Genomic DNA, 17,784 nt, shown 5'->3' with positions numbered 1-17,784 from the left:
CTGCCAAGTGTAACCTTGAAACAAAACAAAACAACAAAACAAAAACCAGAAATATTTACCAACATTGACCAAGTAGAAATATTATATATTATACCACAATTAATTGTCTAAATGGTAGTAATACGTTAGGAAAAAATAAATGTTTTAGGTCAGTCATTTAAATTCTTATCCAAAGAAATTAGAAAAAAAGAACAAATTAAACCCAGTAATTTCAAATAGAGGAATCTATTGGAAATGCAGATCAGATAATGCAATAAAAGTAAATGATGAAACCAGTGAATTAGAAAATAAGCAATAGGAGAGAGCATGAAACTAAAGCTAGTTTCCAGAGAAAAATGATCAGCATTGTTATATCTCTTGATTGGGAAGCTAATATAAAGGGCTGAATGCATGTTTTGCATGCTGAAGCCTTGGGATTTATCCCTGGCATCCTATGGTCCCTCAAGCACTGCCAGGAGTGACTCCTGAGCATCACTGGATGTGACCCCCCCCAAACAAAAACAAATTAATAAAGGATTAAATTTCCAGCCAGACTGGATAGGATGAAAAGAGAGAAAAGAAACAAATGACAGTTTTTTGCATCTATTAGTCAGTTTCATTTTAGCTTTTCTTATGTTCTATGCATATGTAGTTCTTCTGATTCCTTTTTTGTGCTATTCCGAACATCTTAGTTGTTTACTCTATTTATTTATTTATTTATTTAATTTTTTTTTTTGGTTTTTGGGCCACACCCATTTGACGCTCAGGGGTTACTCCTGGCTAAGTGCTCAAAAATCGCCCCTGGCTTGGGGGGACCATATGGGACGCCGGGGGATCGAACCGTGGTCCTTCCTTGGCTAGCACTTATAAGACAGACACCTTACCTCAAGCGCCACCTCGCCGGCCCCAGTTGTTTACTCTATTTAAAAAAATAAAAAATCTTGGTAGAAATGGGCTTATAGATATGGAGCTATAGTAAAATGGGTAGGGCATTTGCATTACATCTCAGGTCAGCTCATCTGAACTGACCTGGTTCAATCTCTTGTTTTTTTTTTTTTTTTTTTTTTTTTGGTTTTTGGTTTTTGGGCCACACCCGGTGGTGCTCAGGGGTTACTCCTGGCACTATGCTCAGAAATTGCTCCTGGCAGGCTCAGGGGACCATATGGGATGTGGGCATCAAACCCAGATTCGCCCTGGGTCGGCTGTGTGCAAGGCAAATGTCCTACCACTGTGTTATCTCTCCAGGCCCCCTCCAAATTGGTTCTTGAGTTCACCAGAATTAATTCTTGAATTAATTGATGTCCAGGAATAACCCCTGGACATCACTGGGTGTGACCCAAAACCAAAACAAACCAAAACAAAATGTATTTGTTTGTATGTGCTATATATATATATATATATATAAAAAGCAAACACCCCCTCAAAAAATACCATCACCAATAGCAAGAATGAGAAGTGCATACCATTGTAGTCTACAGATGTAAACGGAGAATTAAAGAATTGTAAGAACAGCTTGGTAAGAACAGACTTTTTGATGCCTGGTTTTTGCTGGTAGCAACCTGAGATTCTTATTGGAATTTCTTAAAATTTCTTTCTTTTTTTTTTTTTTTTTGTTTTTTGTTTTTTGTTTTTGGGTCACACCCGGCAGTGCTCAGGGGTTACTCCTGGTTCCATGCTCAGAAATTGCTCCTGGCAGGCACAGGGGACCATATGGGACACCAGGATTCGAACTGATGATGATCTTCCTTTTTTTTTTTTTTTTTTTTTTTTTTGGGTCACACCTGGCGGTGCTCAGGCATTACTCCTGGCTGTCTGCTCAGAAATAGCTCCTGGCAGGCACGGGGGACCATATGGGACACCGGGATTCGAACCAACCACCTTTGGTCCTGGATGGGCTGCTTGCAAGGCAAATGCCGCTGTGCTATCTCTCCGGGCCCTGGGGACCATATTGTATGCTGAGGATTGAAACCCAGGTTGACTGTGTACAAGACAAGCAACCTCCCTACCACTGTAATATTGTTCTGGCCCCATTTGAATGTTGTTTTCTTTTTTTTTTTTAAATCTGATAATTATTACTCAATTTAAAGGCTTTAGGAGATGATTAAGATCTTATGTTCTGGGGCCCTGGCTTTCTGCAGGTAAAACTGGCTCCAACTCCTTGAGCTTTCTCCAGCTCTGAAACTCTCGTTCCTGCTCTTTTTGTTTTTGTATCATACCCACTGGTGCATGGGGGTGACTCCTGGTAATGCTCAGAGGATGTGCAAAGTATGCCCTCCAACCCTGTGAATCCGCTTTCTCTGCTGACATTTAATTTTTATTTCTGTTTTGAACCAAGGATTTCATTGAGACTCATAGTAGATTTGAAGGGGAAAGAGATAGCTAAATAAAAATGATGAATAATGATAACAGAGAAAGGAAGAAGAGGGGGGAAATAATTATATTAATGCTAGAGGGGAAAAAAGCTGGAAGGAGAAGCAAATTGTATATAGAAGGAAAGGAAGGGTAAGCTTCCTTTTGAGGTGTAGTGGAATGCCACGAGTGCTAGTAAAGTACTTGAAGCCTTTCAGAAGAGAAAATTGACATCTCTTTTTCAAGTTTCTCTTCAGTTTTGACAACTTTTTGTCATTATTGCTGTTATTGCTGTAGTGCTGGGGACTCATCTGGACAGTTCTGAGGGTTGAAGTCAGGACCTCATATGTGCAAGGCATCTGCTCTGCGGCTTGAGTCATGTCACCAATTCCAGCATGTTGGTGAAGATAAATTTAGATGTTCTGAGTGTTGCAAAAGAGTGCAAAGTTCCCGTATACCCTTTCACTAAGCTTCCCTTTATGCTAACTTAAGTAACAGTGGAACATTTTTCAAATTTAGAAGAGAATTTTGATAGAATGCTAAGTATGTGACTTATTTTAGTTTCACTGGTGTTTCCACCGATGTCTTCCCTCCACTGTTCTAGGATCTAGTAGAACATCTGCATTACTCTTAGTTGTGTTTCATTAGCTTCCTCCATTCTGAATTTGTCTTTCATGGACTTGACTGTAATTTTGTTTGTTTGTTTTGTTTTGGGGTCACACCTGGCAGCGCTCAGGGGTTACTCCTGGCTCTACGCTCAGAAATTGCTCCTGGCAGGCTCGAGGGACCATATGGGATACCGGGATTCGAACCACCATCCTTTTGCATGCAAGGCAAACACCCTGCCTTCATGCTATTTCTCCAGCCCAAACTTGACTGTTGAATTGAGCACTGCTCATTTATTTTATAGAATGTCTCAATTTGGGCTTCTTTGCTGTTTTGTCATGATTCAGTGAAGCCCATTTTTGTCTGGGGATAATTCAGAGGTCCCACACCCTTTTTCAGTGTTATCTGGGAGTCCTTGGCCTTTGTTAGTGGTTTAATCTTGATCATTTTATAAACCTTAAATTATAGGGAAGTTGGAGCAGTAATGTTTTAGGTAATATGTTCAATATTTTATGAAATTATATTAAATTATTTATTATAAATGCAAAAAAAATCTTGATCATTTGACTAAATGATCACTTGACTATCAGCTAAAACAGTCTAGGAACTTTGCATCAACTTGACTATTAGCTAAGATCCACATTCTAAAGTACCATTCCTTTTGTGATAATCAAATACTGGCAGACATACTTCAGGATTTCGTAAATATCTTACAGCTGATTAAAGTTCTATGCACTATTTTTAGCAACCAACGTGTGGATCTTGGTTGTGATTATTATCTTGATACTTCTGTTTGATCCTCCTGACTACTTGTATTAGTTGGAATTTTTGTTGAAGAATTGCTTCTTTCCTATGTTTTTATACCAGTATTAATTTACAAGTATCCTTTTATTTGAGTTAATATGATTGTTTCAGATTTTGTTATTTCAGTTTTGGAGATCTTGGGGGATCTTAAATGGGCCCAGAATATGTTTGATTCCTTCCTTTTCCTTTGTACTTATAAAGCACAATCTTTCTTGGCAACGTGACAAGATGCTACAACTTGGGCTGGAGCAATAGCACAGCAATAGGGCATTTGCCTTGCATGCGGCCATATGGTCTCCTGAGCCTGCCAGGTGTGATTTCTTACTGCAGAGCTAGGATTAACCCTTGAGTGCCGACAAATGTGACCCCAAAACTAAAAAACAAACAAAGATGCTACAACTCCATATGTGCTGCCCTAGTCTTTTGATCAACCAGTTCACCATAGAGCCTTACTTCTTTTATTAGGAAATGTAATTTACAAAATAAGATTTCTATGTTTATTGCTACTGGAACTATTTGTCATTTTAGCATTTTGTAATTTGTGTAATTGAGCCTCTCTCCCACTTCTCTTTTTCCTCTGCTTGTGGTTTTCCAGGGCTGTCTGATTCTGAGTGATGAGCTAAACCACGCGTCCCTGGTTCTAGGTGCCAGACTCTCAGGAGCAACCATTCGCATCTTCAAACACAACAGTGAGTTTATTGGAGAATCTAGTGCTAGTCTTGGAGTAACGTATTTTTTGGATCAGTGGCAGTGGTAATACTAGTTGCATTTATAATGAGAAGAGTAGGCTGGGAGATAGCGCAAAGGATTGGAACACATGTCTTTTTTTTTTTTTTTTTTTTTGGTTTTTGGGTCACACCTGGCAGCACTCAGGGGTTACTCCTGGCTCTATGCTCAGAAATCGCTCCTAGCCGGCTCAGGAGACCATATGGATGCCGGGATTCGAACCACAGTCCTTCTGCATGCAAGGCAAATGCCTTACCTCTATGCTATCTCTCCAGCCCCCGGAACACATGTTTTGAATGCAGGTTTTTGTACTGATCCTAAGAGCCTTTCATATTAATTATTATTTGATGTTGCCCCAAGTTTTTTTTAATCTTTTGTTTTAAACCTTATTTTTTTTTTTTTTTTTTTGGTTTTTTTTGGGTCACACCCGGCAGTGCTCAGGGGTTATTCCTGGCTCCAGGCTCAGAAATTGCTCCTGGCAGGCACGGGGGACCATATGGGACGCCGGGATTCGAACCGATGACCTCCTGCATGAAAGGCAAAATGCCTTACCTCCATGCTATCTCTCCAGCCCCTTAAACCTTATTTTTTAAATCTGTGTAGCAAGAAAGCTAAGCACAATTTTTCAGGGGTCTCAAACTCAATTTACCTGGGGGCCGCAGGAGGCAAAGTCGTGGTGATTCTTGAGTGCAAAGTCAGTAGTAAGCCTTGAACATTGGGGGGTGTGACCCAAACAACTAAACAAAACAAAACAAAAAAAGCTTCCTCTAGAGCAGGGTCACAAAATGTTGTACGAGGGCCGTTTGCGGCCCGAGGGCTGCGAGTTTAAGACACCTGGTTTAACTGTTACGTGTTGTTAGCTTATGGTGATGTGATGTGATATGATGTGATGATGTTCCACACCTGGCAATCAATGCCTAGGGACTTTTTCTGGTTCTGTGCTCAGGTGTGACCCCTGGTGGTGCTCAGGGGACTACCTGTGATGATGAGAATTTGAACCAGAACTGTTGTAGAAAGAGCTATATACAAAGCAAGTGCCTTCTCTTCTGCACTGTCTGGCCCCAGGACAAATATTCATAAAGGTATGAAGCCTTTGAGGCATCAGAAATGCTATTCAAAGCATTATTTTAATTAAGGGTGTGTGTTTTTATCTATACCCAAAACTCAGACTTACAGCCCCCATCCAGGGCTATAATTCAATACTGGATCTATTATTAAGGGAGGTCACTACTGAGGAACCATATGTGGTGCCAATGATAAAAGCTTGATCTACAGAGTGTAAGGCAAGCACCTAATCCCTTATTACTTCTCCAGTCCTTCACAATATTTAAAACATTTTTTTTTTCCTTTTGGCCACATCCTGCAGCCCTCAGGGGTTACTTCTGACTCTGCCTTCAGAAATCATTCCTGGCAGACTTGGGGGATATGTAGGATGCCAGGAATTGGACCTAGTTAGCTGCATACAAGGCAAGCACCCTACTTGCTGTGCCTACAATATTATTTTTATTAAAAAAAAAAAATTGGGGGCCCAGAGAGATAGCACAGTGGCGTTTGCCTTGCAAGCAGCCAATCCAGGACCAAAGGTGGTTGGTTCGAATCCCGGTGTCCCATATGGTCCCCCGTGCCTGCCAGGAGCTATTTCTGAGCAGACAGCCAGGAGTAACCCCTGAGCACCGCCGGGTGTTGCTCCAAAAACAAAACAAAACAAAACAATGAAAATTGGGGCATTTTGGGTGGGGGGGCACACCTTGCTGTGCCAGTTGTTACTTCTATCTCTGCACTCAGGAATCACTCTTGGCGGTGCTTGGGGGACCATATGGAATCCTGGAGATCAAACCTAGGTCAGCCCTGTAAGGGTGTTTGTACAAACACCCTATCTTCTGTACTATTGCTCCAGCCCCAACCAATATTAACAAGAAGATTGTAAGTTTAATAAGTGCTAGCCAACCAATTTGTTTCCTTGGGGTTATTTGCCATCTTTTTCACTGTTGCTACAAGAACTTGGCTGCAACAGATAGTTAACCAATCAGACTTGGAACCATATTTTTTTTTGGCTTTTGAGTCACACCGGGCAGTGCTCAGGGGTTACACCTGGCTCTGGGCTCAGAAATTGCCCCTGGCAGGCACAGGGGACCATATGGGATTCTGGGATTCGAACCACCGTTCTTCTGGATGTAAGGCAAATGCCCTACCTCCATGCTATCTCTCCAGCCCTTGGAACCATCTTAACTCATTGCCAAACTTTGCACAACACATATATTGTTGACATTCTGAAGTGGTAATTTTAACCTGCCACCAAGATAAAGATGTTTCTCCAGCACTTTTTAATTGGTGCAAGGAAATACAGGCCACATGTTTTGAAGTTATTTGAAGTCGCCCCCTCCATGTTTGCTATGTGTGCATTTGTGTATTCATAATAGTTCAATTCATAATTGCTCTCTTGCTCAGTCATCTTCATGCACGTATTTTTGAAGGAAAAATACTAGGATTAGGGATAAGGTTGATTCAGTGAATACCAAAACAGGTGAATGACATAAACACTGGACATTGCATAAGCTTGCTAATCATTGGAATCAGCTATAGTCAATTATCAGGTTTTTCTGATTTTGAATTTTTTTTTCTGGTTTTTGGGCACATCTGGTGGCAATCAGGGATTACTCCTGGCTGTGCGCTCAGAAATCACTACTGGCTTGGGGGACCATATGGGACATTAGGGGTTGAACCCAGGTCTGTCCTGGGTCAGCCACGTGCAAGGCAAATGCCCTACTGCTGTGCTATCGCTATGGCCCCTGGTTTTGAATATTTGACCACAAATGTGTTTTCCTTTTGGCAGGGGTGGGATAGGGTGGAGGAGTGAGAGAATTGGGGTTTTGAGACCCTTTGGGCAGTGCTTAGGGCTGCTCATTTGGTGATCACTTCTAGTGGTGCTCAAAGGTGCTGGGGATTGAAATTGGGCCTCCCACACGCAAAGCCTATGTTTAGCCCTTTGAGCTTTCCTTTCAACCCTGCGTATGTCATGAAATTTCAAGAAAGCAGTGCTAGAAAGATGGTTCACAAGGCTAGAACCCTACATTCAATCTTTAGCATTGCATGGACCCTGAGCACAGCTGACACTGTAAAGAGTGATATCAAAGCCCCCCCAAAGCAACAACTCTCCCATTGTGCCCTTTTTCTAATTCCTATTGATGCAATTACTGTAGTTGATGGCATCATCAATTCTAATTATGCATATTAATGCCCTTCCCTTATAATTCTTCCCGAAGAATACTTCCAAAGAATATACTTGGATTTCTGGTACAGTGTTAGTTTAGGAGGAAAGAATGTACTACATACTGAAATTGCTTTTTGTTTGCTTTAGATATGCAAAGCCTAGAGAAGTTATTGAAAGATGCCATTGTTTATGGTCAACCTCGGACACGAAGACCCTGGAAGAAAATTCTCATTCTTGTGGAGGGAATCTATAGGTAATTCTGTTTTATTATTCTTTCAACTTTTTTTTTTTTTTTTTTTTTTACCTACCTGGGATGGAGGACAGGGGCTACACCCAGTGGTGCTCAGGTCTTTCTCTTGGCTCCATGCTCAGGGATTATTTCTTTTTTTTTTTTTTTTTTTTTGGTTTTTGGGCCACACCCTGTGACGCTCAGGGGTTACTCCTGGCTATGCGCTCAGAAGTTGCTCCTGGCTTCTTGGGGGACCATATGGGACGCCGGGGGATCGAACCGCGGTCCGTCCTAGGCTAGCACAGGCAAGGCAGGCACCTTACCTCCAGCGCCACCGCCCGGCCCCGAGGAATTATTTCTGATAGTGCTTGAGGGACCATACATGATCCTGGGGATTGTTCCGGCATCAGCCATGTGTAAGACAAGTACCTTAACCTCTGTACTGTCTGGTCTACTCTTATATTATTTTAATCTTTGTGATTGGCCTCAATATTTTTCCCCCCCTTTTTTTTAGTTGTAGAAAATTTAATCTAAAGATATACTAATCTCTAGACTTAGGAGGCAGTGTTTACTGTACGTTAAAATAGCTGGGAGCAGAGTTAGCACTAAAAGTCTTTATTATTTTTGATGGTTATTCTTTATTTCCATGAAGCTACTTGGTCTCCAAATTTCCCTTTTATTTAGGTGCTTTTTATACTGTTTGTAGAGAAACTTATATATCGAGACAAGAATTTCAGTGTTTTCTAATGAGACAAAAATAATTATACAGTATTTAATTGTAAAACTTCTTATGTGCAACCTGTTTGCCTATTCTTTTTTTTTTTTTTTTTTTTTGGGTTTTTGGGTCACACCCAGCACCGCTCAGGGGTTACTCTTGGCTCTATGCTCAGAAATCGCCCCTGGCAGGCACAGGGGACCATATGGGATGCCGGGATTTGAACCACTGTCCTTCTGCATGAAAGGCAAATGCCTTACCTCCATGCTATCCGGCCCCCTGTTTGCCTATTCTTACCTCCCATTTAAACAAATTATTTTGTGTAATGTAATACAGAATTCTAGACAGGCTATGGCAGAACCTGTTGTGATCATTAACCTTTTCAACAGAATTCAGATTCATTTTATTCTGGTGTTATTTTAAAATATTCAATCTTCTGGGGCCAGGGAGATAGAATGGTGGGTAGGGCGCTTGCCCAGCATGCATCTGACCTTGGTACTATCACCAGCATTTCATATGCTGACCCACTGAGCATAAAGCCAGGAATAAAACTTGAGCACTATCAGTTGTGAACCTCCCTCCTAAATCCAAACCAAAAAAAGATCCAATCTCCTTTTCTCCAGACATCTGCCCACCCAGGGCCTCATCTAGCTTTGCCACTTTAAAACCACAGTTTTCAGATCATTCAGTACTCTGGGCCAGGGAGATAGCTCAAAGGGGTAGTTGTTTGTTTGTTTTTTTTCCCCCAGATTCCATCCTGGTAATGGTACCACATGGTTCCCTGAGCACTGCTGGGATGTAGCTCTCAGGCACTGTTTGATATTTCCTAGACCAAACTAAAATAAATATAAAACAATATACTTTGAAAACTAATAGCCGTAAAGTGACCAATTTTTAATTTTAACCTGTTTTGCCAGCATGGAAGGATCAATTGTTCGCCTTCCTGAAGTGATTGCCCTTAAGAAGAAATACAAGGCATACTTATATTTAGACGAAGCTCATAGCATTGGGGCGTTGGGCCCAACAGGCCGAGGTGTGGTAGAATATTTTGGCCTGAATCCTGAGGACGTGGACGTGATGATGGGCACATTCACCAAGAGCTTTGGTGCATCTGGAGGATACATTGGAGGCAAGAAGGTAAATTAACCCTGAGAACTGAAAGGTTATGGTCAGAGGTGCTGGCTGCAGGTTTGTAACTCAATCTTAGCAGGTAGATCCTGGAATTGGTGTGTGGCATTCCTGCCTGTCTTTGTGGTGGCAGCTTAGGACGTCCGCAGACTTCACATTTCAGCTGTTTGGCGAATAACTGAGGATCTAAAGGCCAGTTCTATTCATTGTTTGTTGTTTTCTTATTCATTTCCAATGACACACTGGTCTGAGACACAGAATACCCTCTTGTGTGAAAGCACTCACAGTGGTGATGCCTGTTTGCTACAGTTTTCTATTGGCTTTGCATTGTGCTCACAATTTTAAGAGGAATGGTGGGCTATAGCTGTGCTACTGGGAATAGAAGACCAGTTTGTCCTGGTGGACTTCAGTGCATTTTGGGTGAACATAGAGACAGGAAGAAAGATTATTTTGCTCGCTCTGTTTTACTTCAGGCATCATGTTTTTGAGTTTATAAAATGGAACATAGGGTGTTTGAGAATCAGCTTGTTATGGAAATGGTTCAATCCCAAACAATCTTCAGTTTGAGTATTTGCTTATTCTGAGACCTCCAGTAAAGCACTTAACCTTTCCGTTTCCTGACCTGTAGAATAGAGAGGGTGCCTAGTTTATAAGATTGTTGTAGAGCTTAAAAAAGATCATGTGTGCATGCTGCAGCCTTCAAAACGTTATTAAGTTAAAGAAGTGGCTCTCAGGCCAGATCGATAACACAGTGGGTAAGGTGTTTGCTTTGCTTTCAGTGGACCCAGGTTCGATCCCTTATGATCCCCAAACCTACCAGGAGTAATATCTGAGTGCAGAACCAGGGGTAACCCCTGAGTAACTGCTGAGTGTGGCCCAAAAGCAAACAAACAAAATAAAACAAAGCAAAAAGAACTGGCTATTTCAGGCTGGGGAAATGGTTTAGAAGACTGGACTGCATATGTAGGAATGTTGAGATTGAATGAACTCTGGCACTGCATGGTTTCTGAGCAGTGCTCGTGCCTTAAGCCCTCAAACAAAAAAACCAAAACACCCACAAACTAAGCCTACCTCCTAGGAACAACAAAAGAACTTGGTGACTTTTTAACTGTGGAAAATAGAAAGTGACTGCTAATGGTGTGAGATTTCTTTTTGGAAATGAATGCTCTGAAATCACAGCTCTGTGTATATTCTGAAAATAAAAAACAACCTTTCAGGCATGTGAATATTCTGTCTCAATAAACTATTGAAAAGAACTCCGCAACACCAGGAGGGAAATGGCTATGTCAAATATTTTCTTTATGTGGTGCACAGTAGGTGCTTGCAAATGTCCTTTATTTCCTAGATTTTCGTTAATGGGATCTGGCTTCCATAGTTGATGGTTTTTGTTAAGATTTGTTGCTAAATCAAAAGATAGAAGAAAGCTAATATTCTGGAAGATAATTTGCATATAGCACTTGCATGCTTTTTTAAATACAGTTTTCAGAATATTCGAAGAAACACATGTTCTGTGGCCACTTTCTTTTGTATTTTCTATTTTTTAAATTTTGGGCAACACCCAGAAGTGATCAGGGGTTACTCCTGGTTGGTTCTGCACTCAGGAATTTTTCCTGGTAGTGCTTAGAGGACCATAATGGAGCCCTGGGGATTAATGTGGGTTGGCCATGGCTCTGTACTATTTTCTCTGGCCCTCTATAGCCACATGTGTTTCTTATTTGGCTCTAATCCCTACATAGCTGCTGCTGCTTTTCTTTTTTTTAAGTATAGCAATAGTTTTTATTGAACAAAATTTACTTACATGAGTGGGGAGAAATAGAGGTATATGTTTAAGAGAAAACATAGAGGGAAAGAGTGGAAAAAGCAGAGAGCCATGTGTGTTCAAGGAAGAACTGGTCTTGAAAGAGCAATTCCATAATTTCTTCTTGTACTTCAATTTTTTCCCCTTTTCAGTTTTGTTTTGATTTTGGTTTTGGGTCATACCCAGTCGTGCTCAACGCTCACTCCTGGTTCTGTGCTAGGGATGGAATCCAAAGTGGGCCACATGCAAGACCCTACCTACTGTACTATTGCTCTGGCACTCTGCTTAGGTGTTTTTTTTTTTTTTTCTTTTGACGTCAGGAAGTTATAATTTATTAGAGACGAGGGATGCACAGCTGGTTATGTTGAAATCCTTGTAATTGATAAGGTTTTTCTCTGTTTTGTGAGATACCTTATGCCCATTGAATTTCTTTTTTGGGGGGGGCACACCGGTGGGCTCAGGGGTTAACCCTGGCTCTCTGCTCAGAAATCGCTCTTGGCAGGCACGGGGAACCATATGGATGCCAGGATTTGAACCTCTATTGGTCCTGGGTCAACCGCTTGCAAGGCAATTGCCCTACCTACCACTATGCTATCTCTCTGGCCCCAACCCAGTGAATTTCTATTTACTTTTTGTATATGTACATTATTTCGTAAATCTGGGTATCTGGAGAATATGTGATATATTTAATTTGGTGTTGAGAAATGGGGTGTGTGTGTATGTGTGTGTGTGCAGGAATGTATGGGTGGATTTTTGCAGACATAGTGCAGGATAACCCTGTATATATACTTGATTTCATAAATCTGGATATCTGGAGAATATGTGATGTCTTTAATTTGGTGTTGAGAAATGGTTTGCGTGCGTGTGTGTGTGTGTGTGTGTGCGCGCGCGTGCGCGTGTGCGTGCGTGCAGGAATGTATGGGTGGGCTTTTGCAGACATAGTGGTTTGTGTGTGTGTGTGTGTGTGCATGCAGGAATGTATGCGTGCAGGAATGTATGGGTGGGCTTTTGCAGACATAGTGCAGGATACCCTGTCATATTCTGTGTTAACTCAGAAGTAAATTGCATCTAAGAAAACAATTCCATTTGGTAATTCAGCACTGTAGGTCTGTTATGTTCTCTTAAATTAGAGGGCTTCTTCCACTTTGGGACATAATCCAAAGCTAGACAAAACAAAGCCTAAGCATGCTGCCACATTAATGCAGACTCCAGGACTGGGCTGTGTTGGTTGACTGTGCGTCTCCGATGCGTTAGTGTCCCCGTTCAAGTGCAGGAGAAGAGAGGGCGAGCCTGCTTTCACCTGGAAGGACAGGCAGCAGTGGAGTGGCCCGTGTCCAGTGCACTCAAGCTCTGCCTCTACTCTTTTGCTCCCTTCAACTACCTAGGAGCTGATAGACTACCTGCGGACTCATTCTCATAGTGCAGTGTATGCCACGTCCCTGTCACCGCCTGTTGTGGAACAGATTATCACCTCTATGAAGTGTGTCATGGGGGAGGATGGCACCACACTTGGTAAGTGTTTGTTTCCTTGGCCAATTTCCTCGACCCACTAAGTGCTTAGCATGCTCTTTTCTCGAGCTTTCTGTTTGTTGCTGTGTTTTACATACGGAGTGAGCTGGCAAGTGTCTTGAGGCTTCTGTGGACACTTGTAGGTGTATTTGATATGCATGTTGGGAGAACTAACTGGGCTTGCTTACTGGTGATTTTTCTCTTCCTATCCTTTGTCCTAGGAAATAGGCTTCTGCATCTTCGTTAAATTGTATTTTTGGAGGGGAGGGAGAATGTATGTGAAATTTTTTTTTTTTTTTGGTTTTGGGCCACACCCGTTTGATGCTCAGGGGTTACTCCTGGCTATGCGCTTAGAAATCGCCCCTGGCTTGGGGGGACCATATGGGATGCCGGGGGATCGGTCCTACGCTAGCGCTTGCAAGGCAGACACCTTACCTCTAGCGCCACCTTCCCGGCCCCGAATGTATGTGAAATTAAAGTGAGGTTTTGTTTTCATCACATTAAAAGCTGATTTCCAAGATTTAGTGTTCATGATTTACTGCCTTTTAAGAGTTTCTTCTTGTACATACAAGGGGTTGGAGGGATAGGGTGTTTGTCATACGTGTTCCCCCTTGATTCCCGATATCATATATAGTCCCCAAGCCTGCCACGAGTGATTTCTGGGTGCAGAGCCCAGGAGAAACTCCCTAATGCCAACGGGCGTGGCCTGAAAACCCAAAACGAGGTGGGTGTGTGAGAGAAGTTATCTTGAGTCTTATTCTAAAATGAACTTTAAAGTGTGAATTTCACTTTCGGATGCTTTTTATTGTCTGTCACCAGGGGGCAGTGTAGACTGCAGAAAGTTAGAATGGAAACGCTGTGGTTGAGTTTATTGTGACTTTGGGACTAAAATTTTCTCTTTTCACTTAAAAAGAATTTACTTTATGAGTCTCATCCTGAAAAGGTGTTGACAGAGAAATGCAGTCATGCTGGCTCTCTTCTTGCTCTGTCTAGTGTCAGAGTTTAATTCTTGAGTAGTTTCAGCAAGTTTATAAATTTTGGCAGGTTGTGCACTTTTCAGAGGGTCAGAATTTTTTCTTTTCAATTTTATGAAGTACAAAAAAATAATGTGCCCACGAGTCCATATTCTATTAATGTTGATAGTTTACCCTTTTAAAACTTCTTTAAGAGAACTGGCTTGGAGAGATAGCTCAGAGGCTGGAGTGCAGTTTCTTGCTCTCTTTTCCTTCCCATTTAGAGAAGCCCTGCTCCAAACAAAAACCGAACGGGATGTCTTCAACTCTTTTGATGTTCTGTAATGATTCCATTTTTTTTCTTGCTCTTACCTAGTAAACCATTGTTCTGAAAGTGCTTTTTACTGAATTAGTATCCATAGTGTGCAGTGTATTTACCACAATTTCAAGTCTGTGCTGTAATATTGTTTTATAAAAATACTTGGGTCTTAACTGTTCAAATCAAAACCCTCATGTGCATACCTCCAAACGGGGAAGTCTGCAGAGTTCACTTCAGCCTTATTTCAGCTCTTTTTCCTGATATGGCTGGCCATGTCTCTATTCCACATAAATTTGATATGTTGGGCTTTCTCTTCCCAGCATTCCTAATGAAAATGTCCTGTAATGGGGCCTGCGAGGTGGCGCTAGAGGTAAGGTGTCTGCCTTGAAAGCGCTAGCCAAGTAAGGACCACGGTTCGATCCCCCGGCATCCCTTATGGTCCCCCCAAGCCAGGGGCAATTTCTGAGCGCTTAGCCAGGAGTAACCCCTGAGCATCAAACGGGTGTGGCCCGAAAAACCAAAAAAAAAAAAAAAAAAAAAGAAAAGAAAAAGAAAAGAAAATGTCCTGTGACATGCAGGAAAATCTGTGAAGAGAATAAATAGTACATTCTGTACTTTGAAGAAATTCTTGGTAGATTATTGTATATAAATACTATGTAATATGTAATAAATATAATATAATGTGATATATAATATATGTAAATAAAAATAAATGCATATAAGGGCATTAGTGTCTGGAATAGAGAGAGGGAATTGGTGTTTTAGGTGAGTAAGGAATGGATTATTTTATCTATACATCTATGTAGAATAATAAAATATTAATTTATATTAATAAAATATAAGTATAATATTACATAATTTTATGTATCATTTAATTGGGGGGTGTCACACCTGGCGGCTCTCAGGAGTTACTCCTGGCTCTGTGCTCAGTAATCACTCCTGGCTGGCTCAGGACCATATGGGATGACAGGATTTGAACCACCATCAGTCCTGGTTTGGCTGCATGCAAGGGAAATGCCCTACCGCTGTGCTATCTCTCTGGCCACAATATTTTTTTTTTCGGTTTTTGGGCCACAGCCATTTGACACTCAGGGGTTACTCCTGGCTATGCACTCAGAAATCGCTCCTGGTTTGGGGGGACCATATGGGATGCCGGGGGATCGAACCGGGTTCTGTCCTATGCTAACGCTTGCAAGGCAGACACCTTACTTCTAGCGCCACCTCTCCCCCCCTTTTTTTTTTGGTTTTTGGGCCACACCCAGCGGTGCTCAGGGGTTACTCCTGGCTGTCTGCTCAGAAATAGCTCCTGGCAGGCACGGGGGACCATATGGGACACCGGGATTTGAACCAACCACCTTAGGTCCTGAATTGGCGCCCCAATATTTTTTGTTAATTCAATACCAACACTCTCCAAGAAATTCTTTTTTTTTTTTTTTTTTTTTTTTTTTGTGGTTTTTGGGTCACACCCGGCAGTGCTCAGGGGTTATTCCTGGCTCCAGGCTCAGAAATTGCTCCTGGCAGGCACGGGGGACCATATGGGACGCCGGGATTCAAACTGATGACCTCCTGCATGAAAGGCAAACGCCTTACCTCCATGCTATCTCTCCGGCCCCTCCAAGAAATTCTTATTTTCTTCTACTTTGCCCTATTTTATATTAATTTCAGGGTGTCTTTTTTTTTTTTTTTGTATTGTTATTCACATTTATGTGTGTTCAGCATACTTTGGGTGCATTTAAACATACTCTCAAGAATCAAGCAAAAGACTAGAGGCTTTAAGTAAACTGCAGATAGTATGAAGCTTTTATTTTATTTATATACAACTGTGTATGTGTTTCAGTCACAATTTTTCACATATCACCTCAAGATTTGGGATCATGAATTTACATCTGCTCTAAAATTACTCCATTGGAGTTTTAGCATTTTATAGGTGGCTACCAGTTTGAAGGTTTTATTTATAATTTCACTTGTGAGATGGTGTAAACGCTTTAGGAGTGCCTATATTACCTCTGCTAAAAGTTTCTTCTTACCAATTAGTTCAGGTTTCTTAGATAGCCATCTTAGAAGCCATCTTTACATTTTTGTTTGTTTTGTTTTGTTTTGTTGGCCACACCCGGTGACTCTCAGGGTTTATACTCCTGGCTATGCACTCAGAAATTTAGCTCCTGGCTTGGGGGATCATATGGGACGCCAGGGGATCAAACTCAGGTCTGTCCTGGGTCAGCCATGTGCAAGGCAAATGCCCTACCACTTTGCCACCGCTCTGGCTCCTACCTTTTGTTTTTAAATCTACGTGTTTCATTTTTGATGCATGCTATAACTTATGAAGAAAACGAAAAATAGAGAGGAAAATTTGGGCATTTCTGACTTTTCTGAGTGTTCTTGTTTGTACTAGTTTTACCAACTAAGATCAGAGATAGAAAACTAAAAATTATGGGGAAAATCACAATAATTTAAAGTGTTTGTCACTTAATCCCTCTTTAGAGGAGCAAAGGGGTTTCTTACATAAGAATCATTTTGTCAGAACCTCAGTATAATTGCCTGCAGCTAGAAATGGACTTAATGTATTATTTATATTTAACTAACAAACTGTGATACCCATTTTTTCAGTTATTAGTCCTAACACAGCATTACTCTTTTCTCTAGTCCCATTCTGGCTATGCCATTGCTATGGTTCAGAACCTAGTGGCAATTGTTGGCCACCTATCTCGATTCTTTCTCCATCATGGTTCTGCTGTTGTTGAGCCTCGGAAGGATTGGAGACCAATTAGTTTTTGGAGTTTTCTTGTTTTAGTTCACCAGTCTTTTCTTATAATTAAGATTCAGATAAGAGGAACCAGAGAGATAAGATACCTACAGAGAGTTGGGTGCTTGCCTTGTTCATAGTGACCCATATTAAATCCCTGAGCACCACCGGATGTGGCCCAAAAACAAACAAACAAAAAATCCCTGATACCTTTTATGGTCTCTGAAGCCCTGCCAGGAGTGATCTCTGAGCACAGAGCCAGGAGTAAGCCTTGAAGCCATCACCAAGTATGGCCCCAAAACAACATCAAAAGATATGATCGGATACATGAATATCACAGAAGGAATATTATATTTTCTTCTTTGCATTCTATATCTTTACCATGTGATAGTGCAGCTGTCTTCAACTTACTTCAACATTTTCTGCTCCACTCTCCTCTACACATAACCATTTGTTGCTTTTTTTTTGTTTGTTTGGATTTTGGTTTTTGGGCCACACCTGTTTGACGCTCAGGCCCCACTTTTTTTTTTAAACAACTATTCTTGTCTGCCTACATGTACAGAAATGGGAAATAGCAATTTTAAATAGCTCCCAATTGCTTAAGAATAAAGTCCTGGGGCCGGCGAGGTGGCGCTAGAGGTAAGGTTTCTGCCTTGCAAGTGCTAGCCAAGGAAGGACCGCTGTTCAATACCCCCGGCGTCCCATATGGTCCCCC

The 17,784-nt window shown here is 41.5% G+C and overlaps 1 protein-coding gene across 1 annotated transcript in view; it reads left to right on the top strand.

The window, feature by feature from the left end:
• SPTLC2 (serine palmitoyltransferase long chain base subunit 2) overlaps positions 1–17,784 on the top strand; it is a 95,379-nt gene that overhangs the window by 61,384 nt on the left and 16,211 nt on the right. Inside the window, exons 6-9 of the mRNA XM_049770385.1 lie at positions 4,334–4,427; positions 7,823–7,928; positions 9,537–9,756; positions 12,931–13,057. Of these exons, the coding sequence (XP_049626342.1) occupies positions 4,334–4,427; positions 7,823–7,928; positions 9,537–9,756; positions 12,931–13,057 (547 nt within the window). The remainder of the gene's footprint in view (positions 1–4,333; positions 4,428–7,822; positions 7,929–9,536; positions 9,757–12,930; positions 13,058–17,784) is intronic.

This window comes from Suncus etruscus, chromosome 3 (genome assembly GCF_024139225.1).
Source record: "Suncus etruscus isolate mSunEtr1 chromosome 3, mSunEtr1.pri.cur, whole genome shotgun sequence".
Classification (NCBI taxonomy): Eukaryota; Metazoa; Chordata; class Mammalia; order Eulipotyphla; family Soricidae; genus Suncus; species Suncus etruscus.
Note: the sequence above shows the minus strand (reverse complement) of the source record. Positions and strands in the feature narration are given on the sequence as shown.